At 63.3% G+C, this 22721-nt stretch overlaps 1 protein-coding gene and 2 non-coding genes across 9 annotated transcripts in view; 2 read left to right on the top strand and 1 right to left on the bottom strand.

Moving 5' to 3' along the window:
• Positions 1 to 286: 286 nt before the first annotated feature.
• Positions 287 to 359, top strand: TRNAV-CAC (transfer RNA valine (anticodon CAC)). Its single transcript has one exon. It is a non-coding gene; the product is annotated as a tRNA-Val (tRNA).
• A 192-nt stretch (positions 360 to 551) lies between these two features.
• TRNAG-UCC (transfer RNA glycine (anticodon UCC)) lies at positions 552 to 623 on the bottom strand. The gene has a single exon. It is a non-coding gene; the product is annotated as a tRNA-Gly (tRNA).
• Positions 624 to 878: 255 nt separating this feature from the next.
• Positions 879 to 22721, top strand: part of DPP9 (dipeptidyl peptidase 9) — a 40566-nt gene continuing 18723 nt past the window's right edge. For 3 of the 7 annotated variants that reach the window (XM_040461924.1, XM_040461931.1, XM_040461930.1), the window contains exons 1-10: positions 4294 to 4384; positions 5872 to 6060; positions 8236 to 8489; positions 13507 to 13619; positions 14673 to 14846; positions 14929 to 15097; positions 15796 to 15909; positions 19162 to 19290; positions 20372 to 20433; positions 21835 to 21935. In XM_040461924.1, the coding sequence (XP_040317858.1) occupies positions 5993 to 6060; positions 8236 to 8489; positions 13507 to 13619; positions 14673 to 14846; positions 14929 to 15097; positions 15796 to 15909; positions 19162 to 19290; positions 20372 to 20433; positions 21835 to 21935 (1184 nt within the window). In that variant the 5' untranslated portion in view covers positions 4294 to 4384; positions 5872 to 5992. Of the gene's footprint in view, positions 1052 to 1781; positions 1914 to 2026; positions 2081 to 4293; positions 4385 to 5871; positions 6061 to 8235; positions 8490 to 13506; positions 13620 to 14672; positions 14847 to 14928; positions 15098 to 15795; positions 15910 to 19161; positions 19291 to 20371; positions 20434 to 21834; positions 21936 to 22721 lie in introns of those variants that run through there. The other 4 variants (XM_040461926.1, XM_040461927.1, XM_040461928.1 and 1 more) reach the window with 4 other exon arrangements.

Genomic DNA, 22721 nt, shown 5'->3' with positions numbered 1-22721 from the left:
ATTGCTAGTAACAGGAGTATTTTGGTGTGTTGCCTGAAAATATCCATTTGTCTTGATTGTTGCGTTTTCTGGCACCCCCTTCATGTCTGCACCTGAGGCCACTGCCTCGCTCTCCTCCTGGTCTGGGGGGGGTGGGGAGGGGGAAGCGCGCTCCTCCGAGACCCCCCCCCAACCGGCCTCCCCCCACCCCCCGCCCCTCCTCCCTTCCGCGGGGCGCGGGCCGGAAGCGCGGGAATCCCCGCAAAAGCAGGCTGTATAGGCGTCCCAGAAAAGCCGCCTCTCGCCAGTTTCCGTAGTGTAGCGGTTATCACGTTCGCCTCACACGCGAAAGGTCCCCGGTTCGATCCCGGGCGGAAACACGCGTTTTCTCAGCGTAGGACGGCAGGTAAACCCTACTCCAGGGTCACCGGGACGAGGTTTTTAAATTTCTCCCGTCGCTTTGAAAGTCATTGCAAGGTAGGAAAAACTTTAATTCGGCAATTTCTTTTTCTTATGAGGGACGTTTCAACAGGCTATGCGGGGGGGGGGGGGTGAAAAACAACACCGTCGCCTGCGTTGGCCGGGAATCGAACCCGGGTCAACTGCTTGGAAGGCAGCTATGCTAACCACTATACCACCAACGCTCCGGCAAACACTGCCTTCTCTGAGCGCCATTAGTAGAAGCCCCATCGGTCGGGCTGGGCGATACCAAACCGCACAGGGGCGCCTCTCTCCGATGTCCCCTCCAGCTCCCCGCGCCGGAAGATGCTGCCGAGGGAAATTCCAAGCCTCTGGCCGCCAGGGACTGTGCGGGCGCGTCCCCCCCCCAGGATCGCAGCCACCTTGGTACCGTCCGGGCGGCGGCCAATCGTAGGCCGCCGCCTGGGCCGCTCAACTTCCGGGTCAAAGGGGCCTGAGCCACCGGCTACCCCGTGTCCGCCGCCGCCGCCGTCCCCCGCGCCCGCCACTTCCGGGGCCGCAGTCCCGGGCATGGAGCCTCTAGCGTGAGGCGCCTCCGGCCCCGGGACGCCCTTCCCAGCCCGGCCGCCGCTCCGCGCCTGCCCCGAGCCCGGTGAGCAGCGCCTGCGCGCCCCGTCCCGCGTCGGCCGCGACCCCGAGCCCGCCATTGACCGGCCCCACCTCAGCCCTGACCCCGGACCCGCCATTGGCCGGCCTCTCGGGCGCCCTCCGCCCCGGCCTCCCCGCGCCCCGGCCCTGCCTTTGGCCACACTCCCGGTTCCAACGGCCCCCGCCTCGGTTTCCCTTCCGCCCCGGGCCCTCCTCGGCCCTTCTTCCCCTTCTGCCTCCTCCGGTGGCCGGGCCACCTCTCAGCCTCGCTCGGCCCAGCCTCCCCTCTCGTCCCGTCGCTGTCCGAGCCACCTGGCTCCGGTCCCTTCCGGGAGCGGCCGCACCCACGACGGCGCTCCTTCCCTGCAGGCCCTGGAGGTCCCCTCCCCGTGCAAACACATGCTCCCCGTCCGAGAGCAGAGGCCGCCTCCGGGACCTGCTTCCTGCCCCCACCCACTCACCCCTCCCCGGGCGCTTGGCTTCCCCTAATCCACACCCCCACGGGTTCCAGCCCCTTCTCAGCCTCCCTTCCGGCCCTGTCCAGCCGCCCACCTGCTTCCCACCGGGCTCTAGACCAGTCTTGACACTTCCCCGTCCACACTGCCGCCGAGCCGTCAGAAGGGCCCCGCGCGTTCCGTTTTCCCCCGCCGCCCCCCCCACCGGGAGGAAGTCACTTGCCTCAGTGGCAAGAACCAGCGTGCTTTCCAGGAGCTTGGACTAAAGCCCTGGAGGTGTGCACTGTGGTCGAGTCCCTGGCTGGTTCCCGGGAGGACTGGGCCGGATGGGGGAGCTCTTTCCTCCCCGGTGCAGTTCAGGGCACGCAGGCGGCATTGCAGGGCGGTGAGGTGGCTCTAGGATCTGTCCAGGTAGAGAGAATGGGGTGGGGGGGGGGTCAGGACTCTCGAGGGGAAGGAGAGCGGGCTGTTTTGGCCAGGCTCTCTGCTGACCTGCTGCACTAACGGCATGCTTGTTCCATCAGGGTCTGTATCCCACGCCTGCGGCTGGAATGGAGGCTTTCTGGACCCTTTAGGAGGTCAGTGGTGCCGGCCGTGGGGTGACGGTGGCGGCTGGCGTGTGGGCTGGCGGGATTTATTTGCGTGCTCCAGGATATAGACATCTGCAGGAAGTGGTTTTCTGCAACTCCGGGGTCACTGCCCTCGGGCGCTGGGGGGGGGGGAGGGGGGGGCGTGGCCGCATCCTCCCCACGGGGAGCCCAGCCCAGCGCCTGGCCCTCAGTCAGCCTTTGGTGGGGATCCTGGCTCTTAGGGGGGCGTCGGTCCAATCCCGCCCGCCGCCCGATGGTCAGTAACTTATCTAGGTGACAGTATCGGCTGTGACGTAGGTTCCGTCGCATCTGGTGTTTTATTTGAGCCCTTAATGGTCACAGCAGCCCTCCACGCAGGTACGGTGGCCCCATCTCACAGCTGCGGAAACTGAAGCACAATGTAACCGAGAGGTTACGCTCAACCTAATTTGACTTAGCCGAGAGGTCGAGTGGTTTCTCAAGGTCACAGAGACCAAACGTTGTAGAGTCAGGATTTGAGCCCATCTCCCTGACCACAGCCACCCCTCTTTTCACCACAGGACTGAGAGTGAGGCCAGGGCTCGCCCACGGCCTCGGTGCTGTGACCAGGCGCTGCTTTCTTTTTCTCAAATATTTATTTATTTCTGGGAGAGTGCAAGCGGGGAAGGGCAGGGCAGGGCAGGGGGGTGGGGGTGGGGGGACAAAGGATCCAAAGCGGGCTCTGTGCTGACAGGCTGGACAGCAAGCAGCGAGCCCGACGCAGGGCTCGAACTCTCGAGCTGCCAGATGGTGACCTGAGCCAAAGTGGGATGCTCAACTGACTGAGCCACCCAGGGGCCCCTGCTTCCCTTTTCTTGAAGCCTCTCGGCACCCGCCCAGCCACCTGGGGCCTGGCTCATCGCAAGGGTGTTCGGGTGTTGACCAAAGCAGGGCTCCCTTTGACTTCAGACAGCGTTCAAGGGAGGACCGGGACTCGTTAACTCTACCGAAAACCCTGTGTGTGCCAGGCATGGAACAGGACGGGTGTAAGCCTGCCCCCCTGGAGTGACATCCCGGGGAAGGGTGTCCCCTCACCCAGAGCAGGGGTTCTCAGCCTCAGCACTGGGGATGTTTGGGGCCACGTCACTCTTAGCAGTGGGGGTGGAGGCGAGCGTCCTGTGTTTTGTGGTTTGATTAGCAGCCTCCGGTCTGCGTGCTGGGGGCCCGTCTCCCAGCCGTGATGACCAAAAATGGCTCGTGGGGGCACAATTGACCCTGGTTGAGACCCGCTGGGTGACGGGATGCAGTTGGCCCCGAAGAGACTCTGTGTTCCATAATCATTTGGGCTCCTGAGGTCCTGGGACGTTGCACCATTTACATTTGTGAACTGAGGGAGAGGGGAGGTCACTCACAGACGCTGGGGTCACCGTGGTTTGTACAGTCTGACCCATCAGGGATTTATTCGAGTGTCTCGTGTGGGCCTGAGGATCTTACTCCACTGCCCCCCCCCAAATTAAGAATGCAGAGTTTCTCTGCCTCGGCACACTCAGTGCCAGGAGCACCCCCAGTTGTGACAACCACGGCTGTCCCCAGTCATTCTCTGGGGAGGGGGGGCAGAGTCCTCCCCTTTGAGAGCCACTACCCCAGACTTAGCTCTGTATGGAAGGACAGGATGCTTTGTGGGGGTGACAAAGCGGTGACTTTGGATTGGGGGTCCGGAAAGACCTCTGCAGAGGTGAGACCGGGGCGTGAAGGAGAAGAGGGGCGAGTCCCACAGAAGGCAGGGAAGGGCCCCTGGGCCGTGGGACCGGCAAGCGCAAAGGCCCTGGGGTGGGAAGGAGTCGGTGTGTGTAGGGGAGAGTAAGGCCAGCGTGGTTGGAGATCACGGTCAGGGGCGAGAAGGGGAGGTCAGGAAGGCCATCAGAGTGTGGCCACAGTGGGGACCCTGGGACTGTTGGGTTTCTGGTGAGCACGGGGGGTGGCGTCCTTGGCGTCATTTAAGACTGCCGTCTTCTCGGGGACTTCTCGCCTTGGGAGGACTGCACGACAAAAAGGATGCTGGTTTCTGGCAAATGCCAGGCACCCTCTCGAATTTCCGGGCAGAGCCTCTTCAGAACGCCCTTGGCATTGGATGTCCCCGGAGCAACGGAGGGCTGCCTGGAGCGGTGGGCAGGCGAGGAGGGCCGAGAGCGGGCACGCCCAGACCGCTGGGGGTTGCAGCCCGGGGGTCTCTCTGCCCGCAGGCTCCCCCACTCTCCTGAGGTCAGCCGAGTGGTTAATGCGGAAGGTTAAGAAGCTCCGCCTGGATCACGACCACACAGAAGGTTGGAGAAGGTAAGGGGTGTGGCCGCGGGAGCCCTGACCTGTGGGGGTGTCGTTGAGGTTCCCAAGTTTCCGATGATGTCCTAGGTCTGGGAAGACCCCTGCCTCCCCCCGCCTCCCCCTACCTTTCTGCGATGCCCCAGGACTCTGTTCTGACTGTTCCACGTGAGGTGGCAATGTAGGCGAGAGCAGGGTTTCTCAGCCTCGGGACTGCTCACGTGGGGCCAAGCCATTCTCTTTGGGGGCGTCCTGGGCGCCGTGGGGGGTGGAGCAGGCCCCTGGCCCCCAGCCCCTCGATGCTAGGAGCACCCCTACGTGACAACCACAGATGTCCCCAGACATCACCTGGTGTCCCCTGGGGCAGGATCCGGCCCGGCTGAGAACCGTTGGTCCGGAGGTTAGAATGTGGGTTCAGGGTCCGTCAGACTCGGGTGATATCTGATATCGGGCGGGTCATTTGATCCCTCTGAGCCTGCTTTGCAGCCTCCCGGATGGGGCTGGCCCCAGAACTCACCTGTCAGGGTCACGGTGAGGAGTAATCATAATTGTCCACGTGAGGCCCCGGGGCACTTGGTGAGTCTCACGTCTGGGGCCGTGCACGAGGCGGAGGCCACAGGAAGCCCTCCGGCGAGTGGGCTTCTAGCCCCCGTGGCTTCGTTTGCTTTTAGCCGGTGGGAGCGACCGGGCGGGCAGGAAGGGAACTAAAGAGCTCCGGGAAGACAGGGGTGACGTTGAGCGGTCTGCTTCGCTCCCCGGACGCGGGCTCCGCTGTCCAGTGGGGAAATGCATCAGCAGGTCGGCTGGTGACGGAGACCCGAGTGCCCCTTCTCGCGTGTGTTGGGTCCCCGGCGGCCACGGCGCGGGCTGCAAACTGAGTCTGCGCGGGCCGGTCGTGACAGTGGGAGGCCCGCACGGTGCCGGAGGCAGGCCTTGGAGGGCAGAGCACGGCCCGCTGCCTCCCGGGAGCCCCCGCCCCACGGGGCCACGGCGAGTGTCCTGAGGGCCGCTCAGGCATCGCCTCCCCGGAGCACGGCGGGCCCCCGCCCCTCACCTCCCCGGCGCCTGCCTCCCTGCCCGCCTTCCCTCTCTGCGGTTGGCCGAACGCTCCCAGACCTGCGGCCGGCACCGAGAATCCGCAGTTCCTTCTTCCTTCTGCCCGCTGCCCTCGTCACGGGCCCCGCTTGGGTCTCTGGCGGATGCCCCGCGGGGCGGGGGTCCTGGCTCTCGGAGCACCAGTTCACAGGCCGCAGACCTCCCGTGGGGCCTTGACGGTGATGGCACCGGAGGGCCCGAGCCGCCTGCCGGCGGCCTCGTGGTCCGCGAGGCGTCCTGCTGACGGGCAGAAGGAAAGCGTAGGTGGACCCGGCCCAAGTGGCTTGGAATCCGCTTCCGTTTCCCCAGCTGTGTAAACCCTTGACTGGAGGAGCTCAGGCTGGCCTAGGATGGGAAGCGGGGCACTTGGTTCACCTGTTCCTCCCCTTCCCCCGCCTCCTCTGCAGTCTCTCTGCACTTCTGGGGAAGAGAGGTGAGTGGAGGACCAAGTCATAGCACCAAGCCTTGGCCTGTCTGGGAGCTCAGACCGCCTGGCCACATCTAGAAGATTCCTAGAAGTTTCTCCCGATGTTTCATTTCATTTCTCATCTCCTGGATCACATTTTTGCTCCTTGGGCTCTCTGCAGTGATCGGAGGCAAGATCATTTTTATTGTTCCTTGCTATGGAAATAAGCCACATGATTCTGTGAGCGTTTCTGCCCGGCTCTCAGCTTATGGGGTCCCCTTTGGGAACCCTGGAGGTTGTGATCGGTTTTGCTGCCGTGAGCAAGGCCTGAACGGTGGCCACAGTTTCGGGGGGGGGTGGGGGGTGGGGGGGGGGGGGTGGGCCGGTCGGAGGAGTCCCCTGTCCTGGTTTTCTGGGCTGGTTGTCAGCAGCGCTCGGGGCCATGTGGGTTCTGGAGCGCTCCGCCCGTCCTGGCCCCAGCCCCTGCCTGACACTGCCCGTGCCCAGCGCCGCCCGTGGAGGTAAACCACAGCTCTGGGGGCGGGCCAGGATATGCTGCGCGTGAGCCTCACTGGGTCTCCCGTCTTTTCTGGCCTGGGTTCATTTGCCCCGAGGGTCCCAAAAGCCCTGATGGCCTGTGATCCGTGTCTTCGAAGCCATCGTAGGAAGTTGTGAACCGGGGGCACTCTTTGTGGCTGGGGAGCAGGAGCCGCCTGCCCCCCGAGCCCCCCGAGCCCCCCGAGCCCCCCGAGCCCTGGCTGGGTCCAGTGGGATGGAGTCAGGGAGGCCTTTCTGTCCCTCGTCTGATACAGGGTCGGGGTGGAAAGGGAACTCTGAAAATCGGCCCACGGAGGCCATGCTCAGAAGCGTCTCCTCTTGCCCCTCGAAGCAGAAGACGGGTCCTTTCTCCCGTATGGGGACTCGGGGGGGTGTCTTGCTGTGAAGGGACAGGCTCTTCTGGGAATTGGAGGGCACCGTGTGAAGGTGGGCACAGCTCTGCCTGGTGCTTCTCTGAAGCCCTCGGCCTGGGCTGTCCCTGTCTCTGTGTAGCAGTAACAACTCCCACTTTTGACCAGTGAAGTCCGGGCTCCGCCTGTAAAGCAAAGCCACTAATCCCAGAGCCAAGCCGCTAATCCCAGAGCACAAGGAGGCCCAGCTTTCAGCGAGACCTTAGGCCGTCCGATGCCCACGGAGGAGAGGGAGGCCGCCCCGCTCACCTTGGCGGCCTCACTAGAGAGCCCGGCTCTTCCGGAACCGGGTCACTGTGGCTATGTTTAGATTTCCCTAAAGCAAATATTTGCCTGGCTAGTCCAGTCCGCTCAAGAAATGTGCCCAACAGCCAGGGGAGAGAAGGGAGGGACGGGGCCTTGGCCACAGCTGCTCAGGGAGCGGGGGAGGGGTGGGGCGGGCTGTCCCGAGGGGCGTCCGTTCTCTCTGCTGGGGTTCTCACACCGTCTGTGCACAGCTGCTTGTCTCTCTGAGCCTGTCCCGTGAGGCACGAGTTTCCCCTGCTGGACCCCAGGCTGGATGGCATGGGGGACGAGCTGTGCCGATTAATTCTTTACGCTCAGTTCTTTGCGTGTGAGCGAGCGTGTCTCCCCGAGGGCTTAAGGCAAGATAATCATTCCACACGGCCCGCTGTGGAATGCGTCCTGGGAGCCTGGGGCCTCCTGGGGTTCTGGGGCCACTGCCATGAACGGGACAGGTGATCAACAGACAACCCTTGTGCCAGTGCTCTGAGGGCAGGGGACATTAGTCGCTGACGCGCCTAATGGAGAGACCAGCTTCGGTACAGATGGTCGTGGAAGGTTTCTGAGGACCCGACAGATACTTACACTGAGATCTGATTGGACGTTAGTCAAGTGGAGAGAGGGGAAAAGTGTTTCAGGCAGAAGGAAGCACGTGCAAAGGTGGGAAGGAGTCTGGCCTGTTGGAAGGGCCAACGGAAGGCCAGTTTGGCTGGGCAACTGATAAAAGGGGGATGAGGTTCGAGGGGCTGGCGGGGGTCAGAGGACAGAGAGCCTTGAAGGCCGTGACAAGGACTGGTTTTTACCCCCAGGACTGTGGAAAAGCAAGGAAGACGTTTGAGCGATGGGGTCAGATCTGCGGTGGATGTGTTGGGTCCGTTAGCGAGATGTTGGGGTCATTCGGCACACAGGTGGCAGCGGCTTGGATCTCGGAAGCATTTGTGGTGTTCGAAAGAAATAGAACGACGCATTTGGGACGTGTTTAGGGGGGCTGGGACAGTTGCGGGGGGGCTCGTCGGGGGGGTTCCGGAGCGGCTGACGAGGGGGCAGCTTGTCAGTGACACATGGGCGTCATCCTCCTTTCTCATTGTCTCCCCGCTGTCCCCTCCCCCTTACAGCTTGTCGCTGAATTCTGAGGGGACAGAGAGGATGGCCACTGGGGCGCCAGCGTCTGAGCGGGGCGACGCGGTCGGGACGGAGGACCCGGCCTCCCGCTTCCAGGTGCAGAAACACTCGTGGGACGGGCTCCGGAACATCATCCACGGCAGCCGCAAGAACTCGGGCCTCATCGTCAACAAGGCTCCACACGACTTCCAGTTCGTGCAGAAGACAGACGAGTCGGGCCCCCACTCCCACCGCCTCTACTACCTGGGTGAGCCCTCCAGGCGCCCTCAGGCCCAGCCGGTCCTCTCGGTTAGGAGGTCCAAAAAGAATGGCCTGGCCCTGGGCAGATGTCCCATGAGGCCGTGCCACCCACGGTGACTTCCGTTTGCAGCAGCGGTCTGGCGCAAGGGTGCCACGGGGGGAGGTAGGGGGCGGGCAGGTGCGCAGGTGAGTGGAGCAGAGGGCGGCCCTGCCCCGTTGGGTTGCAGCCGTGCCGTGGCTGGGCCTCGGATGTGGCTCTGAGCCGCCACAGTCGTCTCCAGAACCAGGGCAGCTGGGCCTGCCCCTGAGTCGTTTCCCAGTTCCCCGGGCCGGGCCGGGCCGGGCCGGGCCAGTGAGCGGCTCCTGGCCGTCGGAGTCACCGGTAACTCCCGTGGGTGCGCGCCGTGGGCCCACGCGTGGGAAGGCTGTCTGAGTGCGCCCGGGGATAAACGACACAAGCGGCTTGTCACACGATCGCGGTCCTCGCCCCAGACGCCTGGATAAGCACGTTACCTGCTCGTCGCTTCCTTCTGCGCCACGTGCCTCGGGGGCAGCGCTGTCTGCATCCCCGGCGGCCGTTCGTGGGTTTGTGTTCCCTGCCGGCCCCGGGAGAGCCTGTGGGGGAACCGGTGGGGCCTCACGCAGGCCTGGCTCCTGGCGGGTGGGCAGCGAGTTTCTACTGAGCAAGCGGACATTGCCTTGCTTTGCCCGAAGGTCTCGCGGGGCCCCTGCGGCAACGGGGCCGGGCGTGTCCCTGTGGAAGCAGCAACGGCCCACGATTGGTGACCCGGGGCAGGTGTTCAGCCTCGGCCCTCGACTCGACATTCGGGGCCTGACCGTCCTCTAAGGACCCACGGCCCCTCCGGGACGATGCTGGCCCCGGCCGGGCCCTCGGTCAGCGTTGGCGTGAGGGGTGGCACGCACCGGTCAGCGAGGGGCGTCCTCTGCCTGCGGCTGACCCCTGCCGAGGGCCACGGCAGCAACTGGACGCCGGGTGGCTCTGCCCTCCGCAGACTCGGTGCAGCACCCCTTCGTAGAGACAGACGTGTGTGGAAAGCACCTTGGTGGTTTGGTGAGCGCGGGGTTGGAAGAGGAGGGATCGGGAACAGAGCTCAGCAAGCGACCGCCGTCTGTTTTGGAGATCTGGTTCTGCTGGGCCTCAGCCGCCCCCGTTCTTCTCTGTCCCCTCCGCGGCCGCTCCCGAGCGTAGTTGCAGCAGAAGCCGTGTGCCCCCTGCGGCCGCTGAAAATCTGCACCGCGTGGCCCTTTACAGAGAAGGGATGCCAGCTCGGGCCTGGGAGAGACGAGGATTGGGCGTGCTTCGGGCGACGGTCATTCAGGGGGCGTGGCTCTCGGGGTCAGAGGTGGCCCGGACACGTGGACTGTGGCGGCCGCCGCCTCTCTCTTCCCCGTGGTGCCGCGGCCCCCAGCTCGGTTTTCCTCGCTGACTCAAGGTCAGGCTGCCGTCCTGGGCCGGATACGTGTATGAGTTTCGTGGGGCTCCCGCTGTCGCAAATCACCGCTGACTCGGTGGCTTAAAACAAACAGAAATGTGTTCTGTCGCGGTTCTGGAGACCAGAAGTCCGAAATCCGTTTCTCTGGGCCAAAGTCAAGGTGTCTGCAGGGCCGCGCTACGCTTCCCGCAGAGGCTGTGGGGGAGGACCCGTTCCTTGCCTCTTCTGAGTTCAGGTGTGGCCGCCGGGGCACGGGGCCTCCTCCTCTGCCTTGTGTCTGAAGTCTGCCTCGGTCTCCCTTATGAGGGCACGGGATTCCGTTCGGGGCCCACCCGGGTAATCCAGGCTTCTTCCCAACTCCAGATCCTTAACTGAATCCCCTCTGCAGGTTCCCTCTTACCGCAGAAGGTGACGTGCTCACAGGGTCTGGGGATCAGGACCTGAGCATTTGGGGGCCACTGTTCAGCCAACCGCAGAGCTGCCGAAAGGGATGGAAACCCCCTGAGCCGGTTTGAACCACCAAGGGCACCTCACAGGAAGGACTCGAGTGTGCCAGGGAGCCCCCACCCCAGGCCTCAGGCCGTGGCCCTGGGAACCAGGAGCTGCGAGGGGCCCAGGTGTCTGCCCCGCACACGCTCTACTCCACACATCCGCCCCCACCGGACACCTGCCTTCCACCGCCACGCGCCCAGGGTGACCCATCTCAGGTTCCAGCTGCCCGCACAAATGGACAAGCTCTCGGAATTTCTGGGAGCGGGAACTAGGTCGGTTCGACGTAGGTCAGATGTCTTGTGTGCGGCCCGTGCGTGGGGCTGGGGCTGGGGTGAGTGGGTCCCTGCGGTCCGTAGGACGCCTGCCACCACGGCGGGTAGGGGACAGACAGCCCTAGACAAGGACTGTGGACTTGGCGGAGACCCCAGAACCTTCCCCGGACATCTCCGAGCCATCCTGCTCTTTTGGGGTGACGTAGCTCACCTTTGAGGTCATCCGTCTGCATCACTCAGTACCTTCGGGGTGCCCCGAAGCTCACTTCATGTCCAGGTTCTTGGGGCACGCCGCCCTGGAGCCCCCGAGTACTTTCATGATAGGTCATTGTGCTGGTATGGCCCCAGGAACGCTGTAGCCAGCCGTGTTTGCAGATGGAACAGAAGGGGCCTCCGAGGGCCATGCCGGCGTGCTTCCCCTGGGAGCCCCTCCCCCCTGAGTGAGCGTCGGCCTCACCGTCACCGGGGCCTCAGGGAGGGCTCTGTCGGATGCACACGACGGATGAGGTCCAGTGCGAAGAAAATCAGCAGAGGAGGGAATGTGCCGGCTTCCGTGGCCGATGATGGTGGCGGTCAGGTTCCAGGGCTCGGACCGCAGCTTCTCCGGCTCCGTGTGGGTTGGTCGGCTTGTCCCCTGCAGGTGGGCGTCTCCTGTAGGACAGAGGACGACGCAGGGCCCGTGACCACTCTGGGAGTCCCTCAGCAGGGGGAGGGGGCCTCTTGTGTCCTCGTGACCTAGAGGAGAGCCCGGGCCCAGTGCGGGTCACATGCCCATCACGCTGGCTCCTGAGGCCACAGTGCCCGAAGATGGTGCTTGTGCACATCTGGGCCACCTGCCACCCCGGTGGATTTTGGGGGCTGGGGTGCTGTCCCCAGAGGTGGGGTGGAGCTGGCAAGGGGGGAGGCAGGGGAGGGGCAGGGACAGCAGAAATCAGACCCCGGGCTTACACGCCCAGCGTGTGACATCACCGTCACAGGTGCCAGGGCGCCGCAGGGAATGTGCTGCTCTGTGCCATTTGGTGCCGTCACTTATTAATGCGCTGGGCGGAGGAGGTGGCTCCGATGTCCTTGGCAAGGCCGTTCTGTTGACTTCCTGTTGGGAAGCCTCTGGCTCTCCCGCTGAGCCCCGAGGACAGGGGGTCCGGAGCTCGGGCTGCCGGCTGCTTCCTCCCGGCCCTCCACGCGGCTCCCGCGCGGCTTTTCTTAACGGGGTGTAATCCACAGAACCTAAAACTCGCCCTTCTAAAGGTGGGCGCCTCTGGCTTTTAGTGCACTCACAGCGTTGTGCAACCCCACCGTCTAATTCCAGAACGTTTCCGTCACCCCAGAAAGAAACTCTGGACCCATTAGCTCTCGCTCCCCTCCTGCCCCCGGCTCCTGGCCACCATGAGTCCGCTTCCTATCTCTCTGGGGTTGCCTGTCCTGGACGTTGCACGGAAATGGGCTCATGCACCGTGAGATTCTTGTCCCGACCTGTCTGTCCCCACCTGTCACATGAACTTGAGAAGGAAGGATGCCCCGGGGGGGTGGGGGGGCGGCGTCAGGCCTGTGCCTCGAGCTGGGGATGAGAGGCAGACGGCACAGTGGCACAGTGTCGAGGGGCCTTGGCCATGAAACCGCGGGTGTGGCCCACACGCACGTCTACATCACCTTTGCGTTTTCCTCAGCGTGAGCTTCCTAAGGTTGCCCTTGAAACCTTTCCTCTTGAGATACATTCTTCCGTTGCTAACTGAAGTTCCCGTGCCACGTTGATCGGAAGTGGAAAGCCCTCGTGGATTGCCACATGAACCAGCTGTCCGTAAAGAGAGTCGTGACGAGAACAGACATTATCTGTCAGGCTCTGGCCCCAGAGGCGCCGGGCACGGGGCTTCCCTGTCCCCCGCTCGTAGAGGCGAGAGCGCGTACGAGGAGGTCCCCGAAGAGGCCGCCACCGCCACATGGAGTCTTCCCCCTGGAGAGCACGGGACCGAGAGGGGCCCGGCGTTGTTAGCCCGTTAACAACAGCCCTGCCGTCATGCGTTGACTTGAAGACGCTGCGGGTTGGAAGAGAGGCTGTTGCTTCATTTGCCACTAAGAACACGACCGCCCCTTTGACAGTAGGACACAGCCGAGAGGCAAGAACACGAGAAACGGCGACATCACTGGCAAAGTAGCCCACGTCCCTCCGAGCGACCCATCGGGGACACCGCGTGACGCGCCTTCTGCGTCCGGCTCGTTTCGTCCACAGTAGCCTCACCAGACGGCTACTGTCCTCTTGCAGACAGGCTCAGATTAGATCAGTGGGGGCGTCTGGGGGCGACTGTGGCTGTCACCACCCAGGCGCTCCTGGTGTCGAGCGGGTGGGGGCCGGCGGGGCCCAGCGGAGCCGAGGGGAGGGGTGCTGGTGGGGTGCACGTTTCCCGGCTCCCTTCCTACGTTTGCTCTTTCTCTGACCCCGGATTGATCCTTGGCCTCCGCAGAAGACTTTGACGGGAACAGACACCCGAGCCCCGAGCCTCACCTGTTGAGAGCTGGGTTTCCCCGACCCCTTTTGTTCTCTTGCGTGCTAGTCCTTCGGTAACTTAGCACAAGGCGTCTGTCCAAACCTCTCAGGTGTGGAAGATCCCATTACTGTTGCTAATGGGCTCGAACTCGGGGCCGGAGCATCTGTGGGGAGGGCTGTGCGGGGGGAGGTGGGGGGAGGGAGAGGTTGGAGAGGAGCCAGCCGCGGGGAGCCAGCGTCACCCCTGAGGCCAGCCCTTGCCCCAGGCCCTGTCCTCGCCCTGGGCAAGGTCACCCATTCTGGTTTTTCTCTCTTCTCCCCAAGGGATGCCTTATGGCAGCCGCGAGAACTCCCTCCTCTACTCAGAGATCCCCAGGAAGGTCCGGAAGGAGGCTCTGTTGCTCCTGTCCTGGAAGCAGATGCTGGATCACTTCCAGGTGAGCCCGTGCTGCGGGGCTCCGTGCTGCGGGGGCTCCGGCCGGCGCTGCCCTGGGCCCCCTCTCCACCCCCCCCCACCCCCGCCCAGGGCGAGGGAGACAGGTGCAGGCCCCCCCTTCCCGCTGCGCTCCAGCCCCAGCGCGGGCTCTGATGAGCGCTCTTACCAGAAGTGTCTTTTCCACGCCTCACAAAGACTTGGAACCAACCTGGTTCCTGCAGGGGAGGCTTGGCTGGTACTTAACCTCATCCACAGTCGGCTCACCTAGGGAGAAGAGGGCCGGCGAGGGACGGGGGTGCCTCTTGCCGTGGTTTATGTTGATTTCTTTGTGGTCGTGGCAGCAGGAGGTGGTGGGTGGAGGCACATCGTGCATTTCTCCACACCCGTGTGACCACCCTCACTTCTGCTCCAGGCCCACCAGGCGGGGGGGGGGGTCGTTGCACTCCGGGTTCTGCTTTTCAAAAACGCGTTTCTTGCCGGGAACGTTGCCCTGTCGTTGTCGTGTTCAGAGTTCTCCTCGGGGTAGCCGCGCGCCCAGACCCCTCCGGGTTGGGTGTTTGGGTGGCCAGGTGGTCCTGAATTTGCCCCGCTTCCCCCCCCCCCCCGTGCAGAAAGCAGAAGTGTGTGGTGGAGGGAGGGTTCACCCAAAGCTCTGGTTGGATGGGATGGTGCTCAGGGCAGGAGGGAGGGCGTCTGCGGCATTGGCGTTGGGGAGCAGGGGAGAGTACCTTGGGTAGCCGCCTGTGCCGGCGGCCAGGGGAGAGCCCCGTCTGCCTCAGAGAGGATCTCTGGGCAGATGTGGGCCCAGGCGAGCCCAGAGACGGGCCCAGAGGGGAGGAAGCCTCGGGTGAGCCCGGAGCCTGTCAACCAGCCCTGTTGCCGAGCCCGCCTGGGCACCTCATGGCCCCCCGGTTGGGGAGCTCCGCTGGACAGCTCTGCTCAGCAGAAAGTTCTCTCTGGTGTGGAGCCACGGCAGGTGCGCTGAGCCCTCCCAGGAGTGCCCGGGTGCCGGGCTCCTGGCTGCTGACGCGGGCCCATCTGTGTGTGTCCCCAGGCCACTCCCCACCACGGAGTCTACTCTCGGGAGGAAGAGCTCCTTCGGGAACGGAAGCGCCTGGGGGTCTTTGGCATCACCTCCTACGACTTCCACAGCGAGAGCGGCCTCTTCCTCTTCCAGGCCAGCAACAGCCTCTTCCACTGTCGGGACGGGGGCAAGAACGGCTTCATGGTGAGCCCTGGTCACCGGCTGGGGGCAGGGCGGGTGGCCGGGCAACCTCCCGTCCCCCTGAGCCAGACCTCTGTGTCCCCAGGTGTCCCCCATGAAGCCCCTGGAAATCAAGACCCAGTGCACCGGGCCCCGCATGGACCCCAAGATCTGTCCTGCCGACCCCGCCTTCTTCTCCTTCATCAACAACAATGACCTGTGGGTGGCCAACATTGAGACAGGCGAGGAACGGCGGCTGACCTTCTGCCATAGAGGTGAGGCCACACAGGGGGCCGGCTCCTGTCCCGGGTGGGTGCTCGTGTGGACAGCCCCCGGCGCAGCTCCCAGAAAGGCCCCCGTTCCCACTCCCGTTACCCCCGACCACCGGGCGCCTTCTTGGACCCTGCTGTCCCGGTTCCTCTGCCTGTGTGCCCTGCGTGGCTCTGCCCCGGCCTCATGGGGAGTCTGGCCGCCTGGTCCATGGTTTTCTCTGTGTGAGTCGGCCGGGGTGGCTGTCCTGCCTCTGCTCACGTGAACCCCCCCCCGCCCCGTTCCCGTCCGTCTCCTCCGAGTCAGGCGGCTCGGGTCTCACGTGCTCCCTGAGTTCTCCCTCACCCCCCTGCTCCCCAGAAGTGACCTCCTCCTCCCGGATGTCGTGTGGAGCTCTGTACCAGTCAGGGGCTCCGGTCACACGGCCCTTCCTGCCCTCAGCCCCAGCGCTGTCTCCCTAAACCTGAAGCTTAGCCCAGGCGGCACGGATGCTGGCCGCGTCCGGAGACACCGTGAGCTGTGGTGGCTGGTTAAGGACGCTCCTGGCATTGAGCGGGCAGGGGCCGGGGCTGCGGGTCAACCCCTCAGCATTCCGGACGCCCTCAGCCGTAGGATGTTTCAGCCTCGAATGCGCGCGGCGCTTGGGGGCGGAGGCCGGCTGTGCGCTGCGTTCCTCACCGCACGCGGCTCTCTCCCTGTCCAGGCTCACCCAGTGTCCTCGATGACCCCAGGTCTGCGGGCGTGGCCACCTTCGTCATCCAGGAAGAATTCGACCGCTTCACCGGCTACTGGTGGTGCCCTGCCGCCTCCGGGGAGGGTAGGCCCCCTCGCGTTTGCCAAAGCGCTTCCCGCGCGTTCCTTCTGGTAGCGGAGCCACGGTCTGCCTGCTTTTCTGCTCTTGGCTCTTTTCGCTTAAAACAAACCGCAGAGCCTTTTGTGTCGATAGTCGTGTCCCAAGCCGTTCAGGCCGCTTTGACAGGACCCCACAGGCCCGGGGGGCTGGGGAACAACAAACCTCTTTTCCCCCGGGTTCTGGAGGCGAGCCGTCCAAGGCCGGGGCGCCAGCGGATACGGCGTCTGTTGAGAACCTGCCTCCTGGCTCACGGCCACTGTCCTCTCGCCGCGTGCTCACAGGCAGAAGGGCAGGGCGCTCGCTGGGCCTCTGTCGTGAGGACACGCTCGTCTCATTCCCGGGGCTCCCGCCCTCCTGACTTCATCCCCTCCCGGAGGCCCCACCTCCCCCCAGCAGCGCCTTCGGGTAGGATTTGACATTTGAATTTGGGGGTACGAACTTTCCGTCCGTTGCAGTCAGGACACAGAGGACTCTGCTGACTCACTGTCCCTGGGGTGATGATGGGCCACGGCGTGTTTAACTGGTTCCACACCTACCGACACTTCGGCTGTTGCCGGTGTTTGGTTTGGGTCTCGCCTTTTGTTATAAACGGTGCTATGGCCAACATTTTTTTAAAAAATTTTTTTAATGTTTATTATTTTTGAGATAGAGACAGAGAGCAAGCAGGGAAGCGGCAGAGACACAGGGAGACACAGATTCTGAAGCAGACTCCAGGTTCTGAGCCGTCAGCACAGAGCCCGACACGGGGCTCGAACCCACGAACCGTGAGATCATGACCTGAGCCGAAGTCGGACGCTTAACCGACTGAGCCACCCAGGCACCCCTGAACATTTTTATATACATCTTCTGATCTTCTGGGAGTTCTCAGTGGTTCTTAGCCAGGGACGATTCTGCTCCCAGGAGACCCCAGGTGACATCTGGGGACATCCGTGGTTGTCACGACTGGGTGGCTACTGGTACCGAGCAGGCAGGAGCCACGGGTGCTGCTCTGCGCCCTACAGTGGCCAGGACGGCTCTCTCCCACAAGGAGTGATCCAGCCCCAAATGTCAGCAGGCCCGAGGATCCTGAATCCTGCCACAGAGAAAGTTCCAGCTATAAGAGAGCTGAGTGGAAGCTACACACGGCTTCGATCTTGATGGATTTCCTCTTTATGGAAGAAGCCAGATCAGTGGGTCCTTTTGTATCTCTGTGTCTTTGTCCCCGTAGTGCGGGGGTATCTTGTCCCCTCCAGTGTTCGGTCAAGCAAGATCCACCTTCTCTGGGTGGGGGACTTGTTTCTGGAACGTGCCGGTAGCATCAGACCCTCTTGTGCTGCTAATTGATTTCTCCGTGGCCTTCGTACCCCTGTGAGCTTCAGCGGTGCTCACGTCCCGGCCCCGGGCTCCGGCCGTCTGCCGTCAGAGCCCCGTCTCCTGTTCGCTCTTGCCTCTAGTTCAACTCACCTTGTCCTTAAATTAACTTGAAAGAAGACCTTATGCTTCTGCCATCAGCAGAAGCAAGACACTAAATCCTGTGATACAAAGAAGCCAGCACGATATGTTTGAGTCGGCTCCCAGGAACAGGAGGGGTCGCCCCATCAGAGGGGCACCTGAGGCCGCCTGGTGCTGCCCGAGACTCAGGCCGGGTCGCAGGTTACAGGGGACAGGGCCATGACCTCTCCTTCCACCTGGGCCGGGCTCCTCAGCGCGCTGCCGTGCGGCGTGTAGCCCCGGGGCCCGTGCCTCTGGAGCTAGGGTCCGGGGTCTGCAGGCCTGAAGCGTCCTGGTCGGTAGGATGGGGTCCTTGGCCACGAACCGGATCTCTCCCCCTCGGCACTCTGGACTTCGGGGCTGGCTCATCCTCTGTGCTGGGGGCCGTCCTGAGCACTGTGAGGTGTTGAACAGCATCCCTGACCTCTACTTGAGGTGTTCCTCGGGCTCTGACCAGCTCAGGTGACCGACCCCTGGGCACACAGAACGGCCCTTGGTTGGGGTCCGCTGGTCTAGATGATCTCAGAGGTCCTTTCTCTGGCGTGCTGGTACCGGCTCAGAAACCCCTTTGAGGAAGAATCCCCCCCCCCCCACCGCCGACGCCACGGCCGTCAGCCATCTGGGGTAGCCCCCTCCCAGACCCCACACCTGGGGTCACCTCCTGTGCTGTCTCGCATGAAGGGATGGGGCTTTTCCTCGGCCACGGCAACCCGAGAGTATTCTTCCTGGCTGTCGGGGTCTGGGGCCCAGGAGTCCTTCGTGCGGGGCAGGTGGACGCAGAAGTCTGAGGCAGGGGTTCGGGCTGCGGTGCGGCCAGTCCCACACCGTATGGCCTCAGGCCAGCGGCTCACCCCTCCTGTGCCCCCCTCCCCCCCCTGCAGACCGGGTGGGGCTGGGCCGCTGGTTCTGGAGGCACCCCTGCTCCATCTGGGGCGAGTCTCCGGTGGGGCTATAGGACACTGCAGACGGGGACCCTTTTCGGCAGCCTCAGGAGGAAGCAACAGCCGTGGGCTCCCTCCCCGTGAGGTCAGCACCGCCCGTGCCGCGTTCCTTTCCAAGCGGCCACCGCTCGGGGATTCACGCACTTGTCACGATTCTTATCCCGAGCCTTCTTGAGCCGAGCCCCGCGTGTTACTCCGCGGGGGCCGCCAGAAGCAAGCTCCCCAGACACGGCGGCTCAACAATAAGCCTTTACCGTCCTGGTCCTGGAGGCGGGAGGTCGGCCATCAGGCGTCCCCGGGGCTGCTTCCTCCTGGGGCCGCTCTCCTCGGTGTGCGGACGGCCGTCTTCTCCCCGTGTCCTCGCGTGGTCGTCCCTCTGCGTGTCTGTGCCCTCATGTCTTGTTATGAGGACACCAGTCAGATTGGATCGGGCCACTCTGATGACCTCCTCTCAAACTCATCATCTCTCTAACACCCTGTCCCCAAATAACAGCCCCATTCTGAGGTGCTGGGGGCTCCCAACATGGGATTTCAGTTCAGCCCCATAATGCCACGTAGGGCCACATCTCATGCCATTTCGTGCTAGGAACGGCTCGGTTCTTCCCATCGCGCAGGTGAGAACACTGAGGCCCTGGCGTGAGATGTAACGGTTACAGTAAACAGCAGGGCCAGGCTTCTAGCCCGGGGGCTCAGGCTCTTATCCGGGCCCTGCCATGGTAGAGCTGGGTCCCCTTTATGTGCGGCAGAAGGTGGGGTGACAGCAGGGACGTGTGGCGCCCCCAGCAGCTCCCCCTGCTCCTTCCAGGTCCGGAAGGCTGTAAGACGCTGCGGATCCTGTATGAGGAAGTTGACGAGTCTGAGGTGGAAATTATTCATGTGCCCTCTCCCGCGCTAGAAGAAAGGAAGACGGACTCCTACCGATACCCCAGGACAGGTGAGGGCACTGGGCAGTGGCCCGGGCTGCCCAGCAGGGCAGGCATGCACCAACCAGGACCCAGAGAGGCAGGCCGGGCTCGACAACGGCAGCGGGGCCGGTGCCACTATCGGTGACCTCGGGGCCCAGAGAGACAGCGCGAGAGGGGGGGCCTGGGGGTGCGGCCCCATCCGAGGGCACGTCAGATACTTGGCACCTCGTGAGAATGCAGGCTCGAGTTTGCCCTGCTTCTCGAGGAGGCCAGAAATCCAGATGGCTCCAGGAAACGGCCTGCTTCTTAAACGCTCCTCGAATTATTTAAAAATGCTTGGCGAGCTAACTGAAAATACGTCGAAGGCCGGGCTCGGCCTGTTTTTGGTCCCCTGGGAAGCGTGTGGGAAGCGCCTACCATGTGCTCCACCCGACAGGGCCTTCCAGGGATCCTTCCCGTCCCTGGTGCAAGTGGGAAGGGTCGGCCCTCCTCCTGCCCCGCTGCACGGGTGGGAAGCTGAGGCTCAGAGGGGCTGCCCGTCCCGGGGCGAGCACCGTGCAGGCCACGGTAGGGACCGATCGTAGGAGGGGCTGGAGCCTGACCCGCACCTGTCTGTGGCGAGTGCCATTTGGCCATCCCAGCCAGTAAGCCACGTGCCTCCCGACAGCTCGGGGCCCAGCTGAGGCACGGGGGACACGTGTCACCTGTCCGCATCGTTGACGGTCTTATTGTGGACGTGCCCTGTCTTTGCGACCAACTCTCAGGCTCTCCAAAGGCAGGGAGGCATGTTCTTTACGTTTTGTCCCCCCACGACCCGCCTTCCCACCCAGCACGGGGTCTGGCCTGCATTCTTAAATGGTAAAGACGGTTGTCGCGGAACAAGGTCCAGGGCCAAAGTCAGAAAGGCCTGCCCGAGGGACTTTGTGCCCGGACCAGAGCGTTGACGTGCCCACGGAGAGACCTTTGGATACCTGGTCCCTTCCTGCCCCTCCCTCCCACGCTGGCTTTGTCACCTTCCTAGGGCATCACCCCACAGCCTCCGCCCCAGACACCTGCTCTCAGCCCTCACGGGCGACACCTGCCGGCCTCACCTCCCTTTCATTTCTGCAGGCAGCAAGAATCCCAAGATCGCCCTGAAGCTGGCCGAGTTTCAGACCGATAGTCAGGGCAAGGTGAGCGTGGCCAGGGTGCCCGGGGGCGGGGGGGGGCTGGGTGAGGAGGGGTGGGGGCCGGGGTAGGTGGTGGAGATGGGGGACAGTTGGGCGACATCAGCAGGCCGCTTGCCCCCTTTCCAGGGGCACGTGAACCCGAAAAGGCACTGCCTCTGTAGCGCCCCATCACCCTGCCTCGGTCTCGAAAATGAGTGGTGGCCCGGCCTCATCTGCCTCTGGGTGGTCCCAGGGTGTGAGGAGGCGATGCTGAGGAGCGGTCCTTCAGCAGAAGGTCCCACAAGAGCTTCCAGAATAGTCTCCAGAGGAGAAAGCTCTGTTGGGTAGTCGTCCAGGGGACTAGAGCTTCGCCCCGGCCACTCCCCGTCCCTGGCATTTGGGCAGGTCCTCACCTATAACTTCGCCGGGATGGTCAGTGCTCCAGACGCTTCTCTCTGTCACCCCGGGTCAGTATCGACAACAAGGGTCCTTATCACCCCGGGAGCACTCGCTCAGGACCCCGCAGCCGGGAGGGCAGGAGAGGCTATAACCGAGAAGGGCCGAGGGGATGCCAGGTCAGACGGAAACCACCCCTCCCCCCAGGTCAGAGGTCAGAGCACTCAGACAGGCTGAGGAAGCTCTGGGACGTTTGTGCCGGGATGACTTTTTGTGTGAGGTTTCCCAAAAGGCGGAAGATAAAATGTGCTTACTTTCCCGATGGGGGGTTAGGTTTTGGTTTCGGAATGATCAGACCCTGACCAAAACCTTTCTACACTCCGCACCAGAACGTTCTGGCAGATCTTACACAGACCTGACGTTAGGTGGCTTCACTGAGCCCCTGCCAGCAACGTGGTTCTCGGCCCATCCTCCGGAACCGCCGAGCGCCGGCCCCGTTGGCCTCCGGGAAGCCGCGGCAGCCGGACGTTGTGTCGCCCAAGGCTGCCTGGCTCTGTGGTGACAGCCCAGGCCAGAGCCCTCGCTTTCCAGCCAATAGGCTGTCCTGACAGAGCCCCACATGCCGGGGGCTCAGACCACAGAAGCATGTTGCCTCCTGGCTCTGGAGCCTAAACGTCTGATAGCAAGGTGTGGGCAGTCCGGCTCCTTCTGCGGCCGTGAGGGGGTCTGTTCCCGGCCCCGCTCCTCGCCTCGTCCTGCCTTTTGTCACAAGGTGTCCTCTGCCTGGCAGCTGAGTCCTCACATCCCCCTTACGAAAGGGGGCTACCCTATTCCAGCACCACCTTAACTAATGACACTGTAGCCGCCCTGCTTCCGAATAAGGCCCTTTCTGAGGCACCGGGAGTCAGGACCCCGAGATAGGGATTTGGGGGACACAGTATCCCCCCCCCCCCCCCCCAGCAGCGGCCATCTCCTCCCAGGCAACCTGTGGTCGGGCCCACGTGTGACCTGAGTCCGCTCTCCCTTTAGATCGTGGCGACCCAAGAGAAGGAGCTGGCACAACCCTTCAGCACGCTCTTCCCCAGGGTGGAGTACATCGCCAGGGCCGGGTGGACCCGGGACGGCAAATAGTGAGTGTTGCCTTGTCACTCACCTCGTGACCCTGCGGCCACATCAAGGGCGAGTCTCTGGAGCCAGGCCCTGGGCCACCGCACGCAGGCCAGGCAGCCCGATGTCAGTTTCCGTATGGCCCGCGAGCCAAGAGCGGCCTTCATGCTTTCTAAACAGTTAGAAGTCAGAAAATCCAAAGAAGAATACCTCATCACACACGAAAATGCTATGAAATCCACATCTCCGCGTCCAGGAATAAAGTTTTATGGGCACGGGGCCACACTTGCTGGTGTCCAGATCGGCCATAGCTGCTTTCGCGCCACGTTGGCGGGGTTGACGGGCTGCTTTTAAAGGGAACCGTGTGGCGCGCGAGGCTGGAATATTTACTTGCTGGCCCCTGTATCACAGAGGCCGCCTGGACCGAGGGGCCTGGCCTTTGGCGGGCGGCAGGCTCTGGCTGGAATCTCCTGTCCCTGTGGCATCGCCCTTTGGTTTTAGTCGTTCTCGCTCCGTGTTGAGATTCAGCTTCTCTACTTACGGTACCGACATCTCCGTTTAAGACACATGGTCCGTTTACAGTTGGAAAGGTGGAGGGGCACCTGGATGGCTCAGGAGGTAAAGCATCTGACTTCGGCTCAGGTCATGATCTCACAGTTCATGGGTTCAAGCCCCGTGTCGGGCTCTGTGCTGACAGCTCGGAGCCTGGAGCCTGCTTGGGATTCTGTGTCTCCCTGTCTCTGCGCCTCCTCCCCTGCTTGTCTCTGTCTCTCTCTCTGTCAAAAATAAACATTAAAAAAATTTTTTTA

The sequence above is a fragment of the Herpailurus yagouaroundi genome, unplaced genomic scaffold (assembly GCF_014898765.1).
Source record: "Herpailurus yagouaroundi ecotype Mexico unplaced genomic scaffold, PumYag 295, whole genome shotgun sequence".
In the NCBI taxonomy this organism is placed as follows: Eukaryota; Metazoa; Chordata; class Mammalia; order Carnivora; family Felidae; genus Herpailurus; species Herpailurus yagouaroundi.
This window is presented reverse-complemented; position numbering and strand designations above follow the sequence as displayed.